This window comes from Plecotus auritus, assembly GCF_963455305.1.
Source record: "Plecotus auritus genome assembly, chromosome: 4".
Taxonomy (NCBI): Eukaryota; Metazoa; Chordata; class Mammalia; order Chiroptera; family Vespertilionidae; genus Plecotus; species Plecotus auritus.
The window spans coordinates 25,728,369-25,748,144 of NC_137775.1; the positions used below are offsets into that span (position 1 = coordinate 25,728,369).

Genomic DNA, 19,776 nt, shown 5'->3' on the forward strand with positions numbered 1-19,776 from the left:
TTGCACTGTAAAAGCAAGACTTTGATTCCCCCTCTTCATCAGTACCAGGCCCCCAGATTCTGCTTCATACTCCTCAGAAGACTCACCTCCCTTGCTGCCTTGACAACCACTGCTGTCATTATCTGCATATCTCAACCAGTCAAGATTCTGCACAGCATTCATTTCCTCTGGTCTATCTTATAAACTGTTTCTTTCTCTTTTTTTCATTTTCCAAATATAAAATAGTATTAGAATGCTTTGTCCAATACCCTTGCTCAAACACCTTAGCTTATCAGGATTGACAGCCAATGGGGAAGGAGAATGTACTGGAGTCTAAGGCATCTGAGGAAGAGGATGGAGAGAGGAACACTTCTAGGCAAGTGAGAGATTGTTTTAATGTCAGGAAAAGAAGCCAGCATTTATATAACTGGCAAGAACAGACCCATTTTAGCATTCATAGTGTATTTAGATATGTTTAAAATGCAATCAAATATGGTTTTATAAATGAGGTATTCATGATTATGGATAGGTTCATGATGAATCCCTACACTGAATCCCTAACCCTGAGGAACTCTATGGCAAACCAAGAGCCCAAATGTAGGCCAATCCGGAATTTCAAGGCCTGAGCTCACATGTCCCAGGACACCAGAAGTCATACTTCTCAACAGAGGTGGCCCCATGATCAATTCATTCCTGGTGGCATTGTGGTGCTGAAATGTGCTTTTGCAGGAAACTCATTCTGAAGTAGACAGAGAAGCCACCCTGCCTTCCCTCACCCCCCTCCCCCACCCACCCCAAATCAACTTGAGCACCCTGGTCAGTGTGGCTCAGTTGGTTGGAACTTCATCATCCTGTACACCTAAGGGTTGTGGGTTCAAATCCTGGTCAGAGCACACATCTAGGTTGCAGGTTTAATCCCTGGTCAGTGTGAGTACGGGAGGCAGCCAATCAATGTTTCTCTCTCACATCAGTATTTCTCTCTCTAAAGTCAATAAGCATGTTGAGTGATGATTAAAAAACTTGAGTTATCTCAAGAAATATACTTCTCTTGGCTGAGAGTGGTATCTCCCAAGGGTATCTGCTGGTTGTTGGGGAAGGGTTGTTCTTTATACATTTTTAAATAAGAAAACTATAAAATTAAAAATGCAAGCTACCTTGGGAAATAAAAAGCAGTTATTTCGTTGGGGGTGGGGGGTGGGGGGAATGCTCTAATTACCTACAGAACTCATTCAAAAAATAAGTTCAGATTTCCAAACAAAGAAGTAAGAAAAAAATTAATTTGAATTGCTACAAAACACAACCACGTTACAAACGTACATTTATTTTATTTACAAAGGAACAGAGTATAACTGTAATGTGGAACAAAAGAAAAAGATAGGCATACGTATTTACATAGTAAGTATAGGCAAAACGTATAAAGAGTCTTTAAATACCAGCATTTATCAAATCAGTTTCTAAAAAATAATTATCACCTTCAGGAAGAATTTTTAGGATGCTCAACCTATATGACTCAAGCTATGACTATCTGAGTAAAACAATTACATTCTTTAAAAATCTCCCAAGTTTCTGGAGGTCAAATAAACCAAATCACTACCAATTTTTAAAAGATTCAAAGGCTCTTAAATTAGGATGTCATAATTGCTTTAAGAAATTGTTTTTTAAAAACTCAAACATACTATCATTTGCAGAGTGATACAATATAGACTTAGCTTATATTAATTTCTTAATCCATTAAAATGGTTTCTATTACCTTACAATGAGACCGTACTGTTCTCTAATGAGAAACATTAAGTCAGTTACTACTTTGCTCTTAGAAAAACCATTCCAAGTGTGTATTCAGCCTTTAATAACATTAACATACATGAAAAAAAAAATCAATATTATACCTATCATCAGTAACCAGTTAACTGCTGGATCTTCCAAAACCAGAGACGGGTATTCTTAAAAGTCAAGACTTTTCAGACCTCTGCACTAATATATCCCGGCACACAGACTTCCTTTAACTTCATTAACAGAAGATTAACATGTAGTGAAGGACATGCTGGCGTATCTCTGCAATTCTCGTGTAAGCAGAGACACAGCTTAGTCGCTCACGCCTTGGCCATGACACCTTTTGTGTTTGTCGGTTCTTCCTTTAGGTCACTGTCCTTTTGACTGTGAAATGTGATGCCCAAACTGAAATAAAGCAAATGTTTAACACAGAATTTATTCCAATGTTTTAAAAAAATGGCACTACAAGCACCAAATGACCCCTTGAGGTGTAATTCACTCAACAATAAAGTTATTGAGAGTGGGCGATGTGTCAGGCACTGCACCTGAAACTGGACAAAAAGATATGCTCTTTCTCTAAGATGCTCTAGTTGACTGGAGAGAAAATGCTAAGAACAGTGAACAGTATGAGACAACTCTGTAATACCTCATTAATCCACTGTCGCTGGGAAACAGTATGTTCTATTCAGTATATTCAGTTACCCACGCGAATTTCTTAGGTAACTGAAGATTTTGAACATCCTAGAATTTTAATAAAGCAAGTTCTAGTCACTGCTCTGACAATCAGATGTGGGGTTATGGGCAGATTACTTAAACACCAGGAGGTTCATTTTTCTCATGTGTAAAGTAGGTAATATTAGACTGGAGATTTTTTATTTGTATTTTTAGGATATTGCTGTGAAGATTGAATACTATGAGTAAACAAGTACTTTGCAAGTTCTAAATTTATATACAAATGTTAAGCATTTATTTGTAGGCACATTTGCATTATTATTATAATAGTTCTAATCTATATACTTTTTTGTCTTCTTAGAGTGAAGGATGTAATTTTCTGAGTCAACATGATAAACATCAGATATTGCACACACACAGTTGCTCAGACTACTCACGCTAGAACATGGTAGGACAATTTCCCCCCACTCTGCTATGCTCCCTGCATTACTATCTGCTTCTTAGCTTTTCCATCCCCTCTGTTGATGGCTGCCACCCTGAATGCTCTCCACCCAACTTCAGACTCTGCTCCTCTTCCACAAGCTTCTTGTTCCCAAGGGTTATTCCTATGTACTATCTCAACTAAATCATGAGATGGAAAAAAAAAAAACACCCTCAAAATTATAATTAAGCCTAAATTTTAAAAAGATACTTCAAGTAAGGAATAAGCTTAAGGGTCAAGTGTTTGAAATATAGTGTGGCCCTTTTAAACAACCAAGAAGCACTGTCACTATAGATAATGATCCCATTTGTTTTAAAAGCACAGTTAACATTCTATTTGACTAAACAATGCAAAGTCTACATTTGACTGAAAACAATGGAGTATTCTCATGTGACTATGGTTCGTGTGAACCTATCGCACTGCTTTTCTGTGATCCTCCCAAAGTTTCAGGCACCCAGTTCACACCGCAGCCAGCAACATCAATCAAGCAGCTGTCCGGGATGAACCATTAAAACTTGTGCGCATATTTTTCAAATCAAATGTTTTATTTCAAAAACTTGATAGAAGGCTAAAAGCTAAAATGAGCATGTAAAAGCTAACAGAGACAGAAACATTAGCAGCACCAACAAATAATTGTGTCCCAAGCACGTCAAACTCACGGCATGCCGGCCACAAGTGTGACATGCTTGGGTAGCCCATTCTGCATAGTTACTTTAAGAGAACTTTAAGGCAAAGATATGTCATAAATAATACACTTTAGAAAAACTGAAAAATTTACTTTACATTATTAGAGCTCAGCCTTGAAGTTTCTGGACTAGAAAATGGAGAAGACTCCCAAGACCTATTTTCTTTCTCAAAGGAATCATCTTCTTGGAACGCAAATTTCTGCTTCAGTGCCTGGGAAATTAAAGACACTGGATCCCACTGCGAACTGTGTCTTTTCCTCTTATGAATGGGTCTGCCTCCAGGTGACCTATTTTTTAAAAAAGTTAATTAAAATTTATGTAATTTAAGCTCCTTGTTAACAAGCATAGCAGAAATATAAGCATAATGTATTACAATCCAATACGTCAAGAGAGTGAAATTTTTTACCACAAATCAGAAAACCAAGTGGGGCTCTACCACAACCTTGTTATGGCCTAGGACAGTGGTCAGCAAACTGTGGCTTGCGAGCCACATGCGGCTCACGAGCCGCGGTTTGCCACTGTGTTGACTAATGAGTTTGCTGACTACTGGCCTAGGACTTATCAAAAATCTCTGTGCTGGCCAAAACCGGTTTGGCTCAGTGGATAGTGCGTCGGCCTGCGGACTGAAAGGTCCCAGGTTCGATTCCGGTCAAGGGCACGTAACTTGGTTGTGGGCACATCCCCAGTAGGGAGTGTGCAGGAGGCAGCTGATCGATGTTTCTCTCTCATCGATGTTTCTAACTCTCTATCCCTCTTCCTTCCTCTCTGTAAAAAATCAATAAAATATATTTAAAAAAAAAAAAAAATCTCTGTGCTGAAGGTCTTTATTTTAAATCACCGAATGTTTCAGGGTGAAATTTTAAAAAAATATTTAAGAACTTTTAAAGAAGAGTTCATGAAAAGAAAAGCATTCGGCTCACTGTTCACTCCACCTTCACTTAATGCCGATTGGACCAGGGTCCTTGGGCCATTTTGAGGGCAGAGCAGTATCCTGCTCCCAGGGAACATCTGGGGGCAGCTGATCAGTGAATATGTAAGCAAGATTACTGGGCACAGCAGTGAGTGCTACGGATGAAATACACAGGTCACCGTGACAGTGACGAGGCAAAAGCACTTCAGATGAGATGATCAGGAAAAGCCTCTTTAGGGAAACGACCAGCAGACAGCTTAAGAGTCAATGCTGGTGGATTCATCAGGACGGAGCTTGGTGCGAGAGAAAGAAGAAAGGAACCAGGACTAGCTGCTGTACTGCGAGTACCACAAGAAGTAGGACCTGATGTTGGAGAGAAGCCAGAGCTGGATCCTGGCGGGACTTACAGGCCCCAACAAAGTGTATTTTATTCTAAGCACATGGAAAATCACCAGAGGTTTGAAACAGGGAATGGCATGATTGACTTCAATTCTTAAAGGAACACTCTGGTTACTATATGGAGAAGAGCTAAGGAGGCAAGAATGAAAACCAAGAGACCCGTAAGGAGGCTACTGTAGGGCTCCAAGTTGAATGAGATGGTGGCGTAGGTGGGGGTGGCAGCTGGATCATGAGGGTACAGAGAGTTGAGCTATATACTGACGGAATTTGAGCTATATGGGACAGAAAGGAAAAGAATAAAACAAGGATGATTCCTAGATGTGTGGACTGGGCAGTTGGGTGATGGTGTTGCCATTTACTGATATACAAAAGACTTGAGGGAGAAGAGGTTTTCAAGATGAGGGAAGGGAGCAGGTAGGAGGAAAGAGCTCTGTTCTGGACACGTGCAGCTGGAGGTACCAGCAAGACAGGCAAATGAAGATGTCGAGTAGGCATTCTTTCACGAAGGCACGGGGCTCAGAGGAGCGGTCAGGGATGGAAAAGTCAGTATGAGAGCCATTAGCACACAGCTGGGATGGGAAGCCATAGGACTAGATGAGACCACCAAGCAAACAGTGTGGATGGAGAAGAGAAGGGGGCTGAGGGCTGAGGCTTGGGCATGCCAACCTTTAGAGACCAGGCTCAGAGGCAGAGTAAGCAAGGGGGCAAGGAGTGAACAATGAGAAGAGGAAAATCAAGTCAGATTTCCTTGAAGCCACATAAAGAATGTGTTCGAGGAGGAGGGAACCGCCGACTCTATCAAATGCTGTCAAGTGGACAAGAGGAGCAATAAGATCTGACCACTGAATTTAGTAACACAGAATCACCGGTGACCTTGACAAGAGCTGTTTTCCCTGCAGTGATGGAAACAGACACCACGTGACAGTGGGCAGAAGGCAGTGAGAAAGGGAAATAGACTATCGATGACATCGAGAATTTAGATCAGAAAGGGAAGAAGAACAATAACAACAGCGGGCATACATGTTTGAAAATGGGAAAGAGGCATGAGGAGAGGAAAAAAATAAAGAAGAAAAGAATGATAATGCAGAAGACAGAAGTGATCATTTTAAGTAAAATCCTTGAGAAGAGAGAAGGGAAACCAGCGACCACAAGGAGCACCTGGACATGAACAAGGACACTTCACTCACAGCAACAACATGGAAGGCAGAGAGCATGGGCGGCCCATCTGTGAAAACATGGCAGTTTCCTCCGACGTGGAAGTAACGCACAATACAAGTCGGCTGCAGAAACATGAGAGAAGGGGGGTAGAAGGCAGTGTACCGGCCCCTTAGTCATTTCTCCAGTGATGGGAACAGTCACCACTTTACACTGACTGGGCCCAACGATACCAGTTAGTGATCCAGTTAGATCAAGTGTGTACATACAGACATAAGGTCTTCTTTGTACTCACTGCTTCAGACAGGGACCAAATCATAGCCTCACTGAGAAGAAACACCTCCGCCGGAGGGCTCAGGTGGCTGAGTGTCATTCTGTGCACCGAAGGGTTGCCACTTGATTCCAGGTTGGGGAGCGGGTGGAGGACAACCAATCGATATTTCTCTTTCTTCCTTTCTTTCTTTTCTCTTCTCTTCTCTTCTCTTCTCTTCTCTTCTCTTCTCTTCTCTTCTCTTCTCTTCTCTTCTCTTTCTTCTCTTCTCTTCTCTTCTCTTCTCTTCTCTTCTCTTCTCTTTCTTTCTTTCTTTCTTTCTTTCTTTCTTTCTTTCTTTCTTTCTTTTTATTTCTTTCTTTCTCTCTCTCTCTTTCTACCCTCCCCCCCCTCAGTATGTACTCTGGTGAGGATTTTTTTAAAAAGCATGAAATGCCTTATCTCTCCTAACACTATGATATAGAAAATAAATTTACTTTCTCCTCAGAAACCTCACTGAGGGATTTCCAGGTGAGCATGCCTGATCTCTGTGAAATCCTACTAAAATGAGAGTAAAGAAACAAAAAAGATGTAGAACCAAAAAGTCAGAGATTACAAGATAAGAGTAGATAAGAATTGCAATAAAATGCTGAAAGCTGGAAAGCTGATGGAAATGGAGTGGGGGTGAGCTGCCATCCTGAAAAGAGGTATTAAGAAAAAGTCTACAAAGAGAATGATAAACTCCTACCTGGCTGGCATGCCCCTGTGACTCCCATTTCTCCTGACCAAGGAGGAGACTGAAGAACTTCCTAGGAAAACTCAAGCCCCAAAGAAAAGACAAACAACTACCGAAGCCTGGGGTCTGGCCAACAACGTGATCAGGTTCTCTCCTCATTCACGAAACTGTAAAGCCCGCCCGTTGACACTCCACCTCAAAGCACCTTCAATCAGCTTTTCATTGTCTCACTTTTAAACGTGAATGTTTATGTAATACATGTATTTGGGTCCCACATCACCAGATAATTAAGGTTTCAGAACTACAGCTAGAAACCAAAATCAACAACGTTCTACATACCGACTAAAGACTGTGAGTTAACGATACTGGGAAGATGTAATAAGTGTATGTGTGCCTGTGTGTGAGAGGGTAGAATGTTTATGAGAATATATTCCTAATCTTTAACAGTGGGAAGCAAATACAAATAAAATAGTAAGAAACAGCATATAAAGTATGTTGTTTCAAAAATATGGAGCTAATACACTAGAAGAGTCAAAAAATTGAAAATGATTCTCTGGGAGGGGTATTTTGGGTGAAAGGGAATAAAAGATGTATATAGGTTTAGTTTGATAAATATAATTTTTTAAAACATTCTTGATAAAATTTTGGTTCATTTCTCAAATTATCACAACATACCGTTCAATAGCACGAAGTTTAATCTTATTCAGATCCTTTAGAACATCCAACATGTTTGGAACATCTTTGTTTTTCTGGTTTTTTGAATGACGATTATAATTGGTCTTACTAGCACCTGGGTGCTGTTTTTTCATTTCAGTTGCTGTATTATCTGAGTCACAAATATGAGTATATTCTGGCTGCACAAGAGAACATGGAGGCTGCAGAGAAGAAAACTGAGGAGGCAGAGGGGGTGGAGGAGGAGGAGCGGGAAGCACTGAACTTGAAAATGGATCTGGTCTGACATTCAGTTGAGTAGTTCCGGATGATGGCACTTGTCCCAAACCACCAGCCCCATCAGTGAAGTCAAAGGAGCCTAGAAAATAAAGCAGTCTGTTGAAAAATCATGCAAAATTCTCTTCAACATAACAGTAATCAAAACCAAAACAGAAACATTTTCTGTAATGCTGCTAAAATAATGATGTGGCCAGAAAGGAGAAGCAAACCCATCTGCTTAGGCATTTCTGTTAGAGTCAAACCAAACAGGAAATTTACTTTTAATCCAGTTAAGATTCTCTGTGCTGGCCCTTAAAAGTGGGAATAGGAAGAAACACTTCAAAGAGAAAATAAAAAGTGCTTTTTCAGTAATTCACATACAATCTAAATTTCATCCTCTATTTTAAAAAGCTAAAACATGATCAAGAACTTATAGTAGAAATACTCAGAATGGTATCTCTATGATAAACACCCAAGCATATATTTTAGGCAAGAGCTTAAGGATGATTAGAGTACAGTAGTCTTCCTTATCCATTTTCACTTTCCATGGTTTGTTACCCAAAGTCAACCTTGGTCCAAAAACATCAAATGGAAATTCCAGAAATAAACAACTCATAAGTTTTAAATTGAGTGCCATTCTAAGTAGCATGATGAAACCTTGCGTTGTCCCACTCTGGCTCCCCCAGGTCATGAATCATCATCCCTTCATCCAGCATCTCCACACTGCACACACTCCCCACCCATCACTCACTCAGGAGCTGTCTGGGTTATCAGATCGACTGCCGAGGTGTCACAATGCTTGTGTTCAAGTACCCCTTAATTTACTTTATATTGGCCCCAAAGCAAAACAGTAATGATGCTGGCAATTCGGATATGCCAAAGGGAAACCCGGAAGTGCTTCCTTTAAGTGAAAAGGTATATATTTATCGGAAAAAGCACAGTATATATAGGGTTCAGGAATAACCGTGGTTTCAGGCATCCTCTGGGAGTTTTGGAACGTACTCCCCTTGGAAAAGGGGGGACTGTTGTACTTAACTTTTTCACAAGAGATTTGCTCCTAAAAGGCTGTATCACATGATTGCTAAAAAATGTGTATTTACATCTCATTTTTATTATTACACATTATGTAATATCTATATATTATTTATATATTTATATATGTATATTTATAGTATAATGTACATGTTACATTAATATAAATTATGTGTGTGTGTGTGTGTGTATGTACATCTTTATATACTATGTGTGTATGTCTATAGGTTAAAGCAAGTTTTGTCTCTAAAAGTTTAGAAAAGGATCATCTAGAGAACATTATTTCCCTAACTAGGTGAAATATAGCAGCAGTAACTTCAAACTACAAATCTATGAAACCTCAAATCTTTCAAATTAATGTATTCTTCCTCTTAAATTTCCAATGCTTTTCTGAAGATTTAGAAAAGTTTACTTAGAAAACAGGCTTTCAGTACAAAACTACTATCTACTGCTGTATAGTTAGCTCTTCTTTAAACCAAAACTATCTCCCTCAATATGAATGTCTTTTTTTTTTAATCCTCACCTGAAGACATGTTTTTACTGATTTGAGAGAGAGGAAGTGGGGCAGAAAGAGAAGAAACATCGATCAGTTGCCTCACGGATGGGCCCCAACTAGGGATCAAACCCGCAACCTACGTATATGTCCTGACCGTGAGCAACCTTTTGGTGTACAGGATGACCCTCCAATCCACTGAGGCAACCAGCCAGAGCCATATGTGTCTTAATTTATTCTAAATAAACATCAAACAAAACATTTTTATGTAGCCAACATCTTTTTATATTTAACTAGAGGCCCGGTGCATGAAAATTCATGCACTGGAGGGAGGGGTCCCTCAGCCCGGACTGCCCGCTCTCATAGTCTGGGAGCCCTCAGGGGCGGGAGGCGACCCAGCGATCAGGGGAAGGCGATGCCCCCATCACACCTCTGCTGCCGCCACTGCTGGCAGCGCAAGCCTCGGCCGGCCCTGGTTACCTGTGCCTTGGGCCGGCCCTGGGTGGCTGGGGAGCCGCCAACCTAGGCTTGCCTGTACCTCGGGCCAGCCCTGGGCAGCTGTGGGGCTGAGGGGACTGGGGGGACTCCAGAAGCAGGCGCACGGAGTGGCTGGACCCTCCTGGGGGAAGGCCTGGCCGTGCCATGTGCCTGCCACCCCAGTGGGGCTGAGGGGACTGGGTACCGTCATCTTGTGGCTGTGGGTGCCGTCATCTTTGAGGGCGTGACAGTCAATTAGCATATTCCCTCCTTATTGGTTGTGGGTCCACCATCTTTGTGAGGGTATGACAGTCAATTAGCATATTCCCTCTTTATTAGATAGGATGACATTCATAAAATACATAAACACCAAGCATTCTTATTCAGAACTGTACTGACTTAAATACTAGGTGAGTATCTTCTACCTGAAACAAAAATCCAATGTTACTTACCAGAATAAGTACTGTTTTTCAGTTCCTGCATTTGCACAATTGCAGCAATCTGAGAACGAAGAGAAGTTAGCTCCTCTTCAAGGGCAGCTATTTTTTTAATTGCAGCTTCGTTTACAGGCTGAGAACTTTTCATTGGTTTGTTATGTCTTAGACAAGGTGAGTGTGGATCCTGAACTAGTTGCAAAGGATGGAAAACCTCAGTCTCCTCTTCCTCATTTTTCCATATACCATTTCTGTGGGTGGAAAGAAGGAAGAAATGGGGATGAAGAGGGGGAGAGGAAGGGGGAAGGGAGGGAAATTTTCCAAAAGGAATAAATTATTTCAGTCCAAGAGGAATACACACACCAAGACAAAATCAGAGTAGCTCTCTTTATCCCATGACTTATCTCTAGACCAGTGGTCGGCAAACTCATTAGTCAACAGAGCCAAATATCAACAGTACGATTGAAATTTCTTTTGAGAGCCAAATTTTTTAAACTTAAACTTCTTCTAACGCCACTTCTTCAAAATAGACTCGCCCAGGCCATGGTATTTCGTGGAAGAGCCACACTCAAGGGGCCAAAGAGCTGCATGTGGCTAGTGAGCCGTAGTTTGCCGACCACTGCTCTAGACTCACTGGGGACAAACACAACATCTTATGTAACTGTGTATTCTCAGTATGTAGAACAGAAATTAACCTTTAATAGGTGACCAATAAGTGGTCAATGAACGAAGGAACAAGCCCTGCTTTTAGACTGTAAAACAAAAATAATTATTCTGTAACTGTTCTGCCTATTCACTTTAAACACACGACAAGTTGTTTTATTTAGAAATTCTGTGTTCTGAATACACAGTACTTAAAGGCCTTATATTCAGTACAATGTTAAGAGTAAATTTATGGTATTCTAATTTTTTGAAAATTGATAAACCAGTTTGACATGTCAAATATTTAGTCATAGTATTTCAATAATTGACCCTGGTTGTGCTTATAGCCTGCATCTGAATATACTAACCCATGCTAGTATTCCCTAGAAGAAAACACAAATGTTGAAATAATGTTTAACATCATTGCCTGTAAGAAGTAGGTAAATTTTGAATGAATATATGAAATAAAATAAATCTAGTTACCTAGTATAGGAAATAGCTTTCTCATAAATATAAACATAGTGACTGTGATACTGTTTTAATATCATTCCATCCTAGGCCTGATGTTAGATTTAAATGTTTAGTAAGAAAAACTGGCTAAACATGAGGAACAAGCAGTCATCCTTATTAGGAAAATATTAGTTGGACACAACGCAGCAGAGAGACAGACAAAACAAAAAGGCCCACTGAGTCTGAACTTGAACACGTCCAAGAATTCAGATTACAGCCCATACCCCACCTTCCAAGATAAGTATATACATTTACCGAAATCTGAGATAAATGGATTCTTCATCATTTGCCACACACAAAATATCAGCAAAGGATGGAACTACAGAGCCACAGTTACCAGAGTCTACAGAGTTCAAGAGTGGGATCAGCTAAAAGAAAAAAAGGAAAACAAAGTCAGAGCTCTGTAGAGAGTGGGGCGGAGACACATGCCATGGAAATTAAATAAGTTAAAAATCCAAGAGGGAAAAGGGATATTCAATAGAAAACCATGCACCTATTAGTAAGAAAAAATACTGAGGAAAATAGTATTCCAAAGTCTACACGTGTAGCAATATTCTCTCCCCTAGTAACGTCATCTATCATAAATCACAAACTAGAAGAATAAAATACTTGGTATTGCTTTGCACCTGCCCACCTTTGAATGTAATTATTTAAAGAAATAAACACAAAAACTGCCGAAACCGGTTTGGCTCAGTGGATAGAGCGTCGGCCTGCAGACTGAAGGGTCCCGGGTTCGATTCCGGTCAAGGGCATGTACCTTGGCTGCGGGCACATCCCCAGTGGGAGGTGTGCAGGAGGCAGCTGATCGATGTTTCTCTCTCATCGATGTTTCTGGCTTTCTATCCCTCTCCTTTCCTCTCTGTAAAATATCAATAAAATATATTAAAAAAAAAAAACAAAAAACAAAAAAACACAAAAACATATGTGAAATGACTTGTTTCCAGGAATAAAAGTTTTTGCAGAAAATATTTATTCTTTTGTTCTATCCTGTATCCTTTGGGTTACCTAGGATTATTTTATACATAGTGATTAAACATTGCGTGTTCACTGACATACCTCAAAATCAGGCCTGCGACAGGCTTCTAAAGGAAGAATTTTCCCAATAATACGAACAATACTCCGAGCTGATCCATAACCTTTGTTTCCCCAAATCTGCAAAACCTATTGAAACATAAAGCGTTGTTTTAAAAAGTACTCTATTTTAAGTATGTTTATATATCTAATGTAAAAGATGCAATCACATTTATTTTTTTAAAAGAAAATACAGCCCTAACCGGTTTGGCTCAGTGGATAGAGCGTCGGCTGCGGACTGAAGGGTCCCAGGTTCGATTCCGGTCAAGGACATGTACCTCGGTTGCAGCATCCCCAGTGGGGTTGTGCAGGAGGCAGCTGATCGATGTTTCTCTCTCATCGATGTTTCGAACTCTCCATCCCTCTCCCTTCCTCTCTGTTGAAAAATCAATAAAATATATTTTAAAAAATAAAATGAAGAAAGAAAATACAGAATGGTGTTCTCAAAGTCTTGTCTTCAAAGAATTACACCAAACCAGATCTCAATTCAGACATTTCAAGCAATTAAAGGTGATACCTGGCCAGTGGCGTCCACAGTGAGCAGTGTGGCCTAGAGGATATAGATACCAGAGCTATTAACACTAGAATCTCTGCCAACCTGAGCAATTATATTTAAAGTGTCCTGCTACCACTCATGTGTGCCCTCGCTAAGAACCACAGGCCTAGAGGCTTCACTACAGTGAGAGCTACGTACTACACATAAATAGTCACCTTATTCTTGATTCACTTGAATGGTACCTTCATATCTTACTCTGCAATTTCCATCCTGACAAACTTCTACCCTCCTAACTCTCATTCCTTCATTGCCATGACCATCTTCATCATTTTTATGATTTCACCTCCTTCTTCCATTCCTGATCTAGAACCCTCATTTTTTTTTAATCCTCACCTGAGGATATGTTTACTGATTTCAGAGAGGTAGGAAGGGAGGGAGAAAAAGAAAGAGACAGAGATAGATAGAGAGAGAGAGACATCATCAATGGGTTGCTCCTATATGTGCCCGGACCGGGGATGGAACCCATAACTTTTTGGTGTACAAGATGATCTCCTTTTTTTTTTTTTTTTTTTTTTTTTTAACTGATTGATGAGAGAGAGAGAGAGAAACATTGATTTGTTGTTTCACTTATTTATGCATTCTTTGGTTGATTCTTGTATGTGCCCTGCCTGGGGATCAAACCTACAGCCTTGGCATATTGAGAAGATGCTCCAACCAACTAAGCCATCTGGCCAGGGCCCCTCATTTTGACCTAACTTTCATACCAAGCAGGGATTTTCAAGTTGTTTCAGTGATATGCTCTCAAAAATGGCTTATCCTTTTGATATGTGTTCTCATATTACTAATGGATAAACTACCCCCACTACAACAATATTTACAAAGATTACTCTGCACAAGTATTCTGCAACCCCTTCATAACATGTTCTCTGTGTGGCCCAAAGTAATCGCCCATCTCTGAAATCCCCAACACCAGTACTTTCATCACCTACAAGTGGTCTCACCTCTCCTATTACTGATAAAATCGAGGATAAAATGATTTGATATAGCTCAATTTTCACTCCTCTCCATTCAAAATCTCCCCACCATCTCTCACTTTTATTCTACTCTTGATTGTCCAGCTTCTGTCCAAGGCTTATTTATTTATAGGCTCTGCCCAAGTACTTTTTCAGAGCATTGCTCAATCACTCTCATTTGTATCTTAAATATTTTCCTGTCTATAAGGGTCTTCCCCAGTGCGTGCAAACATGATGAAGTTACTTCTAACACTGAAAAAAAAACTATTCATTCCTGCTGCCCCTTCAAGTTGATGGCCTCTCTTGATTTCTTTTTACAAACTTCTCGAAAGAAGATTGCTGATGCCACCACCCTTCCTCAGTTGCATATCCAACTACTATAATATGGCTGCCATTCCCCACCTGCTGAAATCCATAAAGGCACCAATAACAGAATGATAAATCTTCAAGTATTACTCAGTCCTCGTTATCTTCAACATCACTATTTCTGAAATTCAGAATGCTTCAATGACATCTTCCATTATGTCGTTAAAGGCCATCAGGTCAAATCTCAAAATAACATAGATAATTCCAAATCTGAATCAAGTCTTTTCTTTCCTACATTCTAGGAACATTTATCCCATTATCTGCAGGATATCTGTACTTGTCTATTCTAACAGCACATCTGGCTGACCTTATCTCCCTACTCAAACTAGTTCCTCATACTGAGTTGCCTATTTACAAGAATGACACGATCATTCTTCAACTTTCTTTTACTTAAAATCTTGAAATTATCCTCGATACTCTCTTCTAATTCACATACCAAATAGTCTGTTCTATAAACCCCTACTATTTGTGTCTTATATTCAGTCTTGTGTTATACTTATCTGCAATGTTGGCTAGTCCTCATATTTTTAAACACCATAAAAACAAGAAACATGTATTGCTATTCTGTATCACATGCCGAACTAAGTATATTGTCTTAGATGTAGTAGATGCTCAGTAAGTAGACAAAACTGGATTTGCTTTTCATTCTCAGACTTAAGTCATCCTCTCTCCTTCTGACTTATTCTGAATATTTTGAGCTATAACTTGCCATTTACCTTAACAAAATGATTAGATGATTAGAAATGTAATTTACCTATGCAATAAAAGGAATTCCATGAAGGTCATGTCTATATTTTGTTTGTTTGCATCTTTTGTTGGCATTTGACCCATCAGGTAAATAGGTTCCTAATAATCTTATCCCTTTTTAAAATCAAACTATCAAAGGTAAACTATTGCAAACTCACCGTAGCCGCACCTATTTCACCTTAAATGTTTACATATCAATCATTTTCAAAATGAGACCCAAGAACAAATACAACAGGTTCATTCAAATCCATTAAAAAACGTTTACCTGGTCCATGGGAACACCGAAATATTCCAGTATCTCTCTTAAGATATTCAATATGAAAGACATTGATGAAGCGAACACAGAAGCAAATTCAAGGAAACATTATCAGTTTCTTGATACCTTCAGCCAAAAAAAAAAAAAAAAATTAGAGAATATTACTCTTGACAAATAAATAGTTGCCATATAAATTGTATGAAATAAACTGGAAGTCCTATCATTACACATTACACCATCAACTAATCTCTTCAGGCCAGCATCATTTTGAAGGACGTCAAAGAGAGAGGGAATGGGAATTGGGGAAGGCTTGGTAAAGGAAACTTCAGCTTAGCAGTTAAATTGCATTACAAGTTCATAGGGTGTTTAAGCCTAATAAGTATCAATCAGCAATAGAGTGGACACTTAGCAGAGAAGCCTTCGGGGTGGTTGGGGCAGAGAAGCTCCCTCCGATCTGACAGCTGTGGACGGATTCGGGGGGGATGTGTTCAGCCCACCCTTGAAAGCAGGCAGGGAGCCGACATAAGGTGCAGTACCACCCATCCCTCCTCGCTCATTTTAAAGAAAAGGAACGTGAACCCCAAATCGGTGACTTCACTTAGTCACCCAACTAGTATGTAACTGGCCGAGACTAGCGCCCGGTTGCTCCCACGCTCTGGCCGCGTAAGTCCTTGGGGGCTCTCCCAACCAGAGAGTCGCCTCGCTCACCTTCCTCCCAAGCCGAGCCTCCCGGCCAACTCGGGAACACCGAGGTGCGGTCGTTCAGGAACACAGCCTCGGAATCCTCAGTCGCCTAAGCCCGACGAGCGCTCGAGCTGGCTCAGGAACGCTCAGACCCGTGTCCGCCCGTGCGCCTCGGCCTGAGGGCCACCGGCGGTAACAACGCCCCCAGCCACCCGGGTCTGGGTCCCCGGTCCTCCCTCAGCCTGGGTAACTCCACCTGCTCCCCGGTCCCGCTACTTCCGCGTCCCTGGACCAAAATCAAACTCCGCGGGCAGTGACTTGCGCCCGATATGATTGGACAAGGCTGAAGATTGCTGCTTGTGATTGGTTGTACGATAACCAATCAGGTTACTGTTACTTGGACAGACTACTAGGATTTTTCTTTTTTTAAGAGGGCGGGCTTTCCGCGAAACAACCAATAGAAACCATAAGCAGCTGGTGGGCGGGGCAGGCTGCAAAGGGACGCGCGTGACGCGGTTTTGGTTCCCGGTGCTGTCCAATACGGGTGTCTACACCCGGCCGTTATGGAATCATTATGGGAGCCTTGAGCCAGGTCCGCGATCCGAAGTTCCTGCTCCACACAGATCTGCGCAGAAAAATCTTTGTCACCCCTACCCCCAGACCGAAAATGGGGCCACTCTCCAAAGTCGCTGGCCTTTTATTGTTTGATCATTTATTCGTTCAATGAGTGAACATAGGCTTATGGGACTAGCAGGAACTTAGCACTGTCCTCGAGAGATCTGCAGCTTGACAGTACCTAGAATGTTCGTTCACGAAACGCTCCTGGTTATCCAGGCTGCCACATACGGGATGGACACTGACCTGGCCTCGCCGTGGATGGCAAAGTGATCACTAAGTCATGAGAGGTGATATTCCAATTTTCAATTCTGATCTGAGGTTACTGGCTTCATAAGAGACAACAGCTTTCTCTTCTCGTACTTTAGCGAGGGATGAATTAGTTATATGACAACCTAAGATCAACTGTGCACGGGGAATTGCAATGATGGGCTAGACAGGTAAGGTCCTTATCTTCTAGTGGAGACCGGAGAGAGGCTTTCTCAGAGCACCATATGTAAAGAGCATCTCTCCACTCTCCTTCCTACTTTTCTTTATAGCACTTGTCACCGTGTATAGTGCACGGTGGGGCAAAAGTAGGTTTACAGTTGTAGATGACACAGTTTATTCTTGTATTATTTTCCATCCAAACAACTGTAAACCTACTTTTTGCCTGGCCCTGTATTTATGCTCCCCCTGCAGCCAAACTAAACTGTGAACTCCAGAACAGGAGCTTTGTTTTAACCCCTGCTGTATCTTCAGTGCTTTAGAAGCCTGGTACTGTATCTATACAATAAAAGGTAATATGCTAATTAGATCAGATAGACCCGGTCTTCCAGACCTGGTGATTAGGGGCGATCAGGCCAGCAGGGGAGAGCAGTTGGGGGCAATCAGGCCAGCAGGCAGAGGTGTTAGGGCAGCCGTGGGCAAACTACGGCCCGCGGGCTGGATCCAGCCCATTTGGCTGTTCTATCAGGCCCGTGGAGCCGAAAGAGCGGAGGGTTCTCTTGCTCTCCCCTCCGCTCCTTTACTTTGAATTTATATTAGTTCACACAATCACTCCATCCATGCTTTTGTTCCAGCCCTCCGGTCCAGTTTAAGAACCCATTGTGGCCCTCGAGTCAAAAAGTTTGCCCACCCCTGGGTTAAGGGCAATCAGACAGGTGCCAGCAGTCCCGGACTGCAGAGGGTGCAGGCCGGGTTGAGGGACACCCCCCCATGCACAAATTTCGTGCACTGGGCCTCTAGTATATAATAAGCATTTAACCAATTTGTTGAATAAAATAATTGGATATGGAATGAGAGAAAACAATCACCAAGTATGGTTTGCAATTAAGCAACTGGCAGAACACTAGTGATTGTAAATGACAGGCCCAAATCTTCGCAGAAAAAAAAATTGTCTATATTAAGATGAAAGTAGGGGCAGAAGAGTATTAAGCAATATATAAGGCAAATGAATAAGCAGTCCTACATGAAATTAATAAATTACAATATTCTCAATATCCCTTGCCCTTCTCTTTTGCCCTCAGAAGTAATGATCTTAATATCTATCCCATTCCAGTGTGATATCAAACAGCACATAATAGTGGCCAGAACAAAAGCATCCCTTGAAAACATAGCAGGAACCAGCACTAACACCTCCTTCAGGCTGCACTATTAGTAGAACTCAACATTCAGCTCTGAATTAGATAAAAGATGGGCCCAGGTCAAATGCTACAGCCCCCATGAACGCTTTGCTGACTTCCCCCCAAAATTAATTTTTCAGACCCTTTCTTCATTTTGTTTACTAAAGCATTCATTCATACTACATCTACATACATTTTGATAATCTTGAGATTTGACTTTTCAATTGTTCATTTTTATGTGAAATTATTTTTCTCAACTTTGAGAATGCAGGATTCAGAAAAGCTTCTGACTTTAATGGAGCTACCTTTTTTACTGATTTTGACTAATGTTCAGAAATATGGTTGGTGGCTTGCTTTCTAAAACTTTCCTAGCTATATTCCCCTCAAGTTTAATCTAGTCCTCTTCATCTATTGTCTCTCTCCTGCTTAATTTTACTCAGTTTTCAGTACTTTCTCCTCAGTATGAGTCTGGTCTCTAAAATGCAGTTTTGTCTTGGCAAGTCCATTTTGAGATCTCACTGGGTTACACTACTCCATTCCTTAGGTGGGTACCTTGCACTATTAGAGAGGGGGAAAACCTCTTTTCAGCTGGCTGATGTGGGATTCCCCATTTCTCATCTATCAGATGCTAAACCAGGGGTGGGCAAACTTTTTGACTCGAGGGCCACAATGGGTTCTTAAACTGGACCAGAGGGCCGGAACAAAAGCATGGATGGAGTGTTTGTGTGAACTAATATAAATTCAAAGTAAAGGAGCGGAGGGGAGAGCAAGAGAACCCTCCGCTCTTTCGGCTCCACAGGCCAGATAGAACAGCCGAACGGGCCGGATCTGGCCCGCGGGCCGTAGTTTGCCCACGGCTGTCAGCTAAACCAATTCCTCTACTGGCATAGAAATCAATACCAGGCAGGTTGGTGGTTTGTCCCCATTTGCTATTTGGGGGTTCATGAGAAAGGCTTCTCATCTAGTTTAATTGCAAATGCCATCCATAGTTATTCCGTTTGGTAAGTAGGTGTGGTTTTTTAGAACCACTAATATATGGTCTGAATCCCCAAGACCAAGAATTAATTAACCTATGCACTCATTTCCAGGTATACTTTTTCAGTGAATTAATGGAGAGAAGCGGAGGGCTAGATTGGACCAAGCCTAGGAAGATGTGTATTCAGTCTTGCAAACTGCCCAGAACTCCATTAGCCTTGTGACCTACACCTAACTTTTAGATAAACTCAAATGACTGTAATTATCTTATCAGTGGTCGGCAAACTGTGGCTCACGAGCCACATGCGGCTCTTTGGTCCCTTGAGTGTGGCTCTTCCACAAAATACCATAGCCTGGACGAGTCTATTTTGAAGTGGCGTTAGAAGAAGTTTA

General features: G+C 41.2%; 1 protein-coding gene across 1 annotated transcript; it reads right to left on the reverse strand.

Moving 5' to 3' along the window:
• Positions 1 to 1,286: 1,286 nt before the first annotated feature.
• MTFR2 (mitochondrial fission regulator 2) lies at positions 1,287 to 16,476 on the reverse strand. The gene is made up of 8 exons (XM_080663801.1): positions 16,214 to 16,476; positions 15,515 to 15,631; positions 12,613 to 12,717; positions 11,812 to 11,924; positions 10,423 to 10,655; positions 7,714 to 8,068; positions 3,686 to 3,875; positions 1,287 to 2,154 (listed from the first exon to the last, which is right to left on the reverse strand). Exons 2-8 carry the CDS (start codon positions 15,575 to 15,577, stop codon positions 2,119 to 2,121), a joined length of 1,095 nt encoding a protein of 364 aa, XP_080519927.1. The 5' UTR covers positions 15,578 to 15,631; positions 16,214 to 16,476; the 3' UTR covers positions 1,287 to 2,118.
• Between the last annotated feature and the right edge of the window lie 3,300 nt (positions 16,477 to 19,776).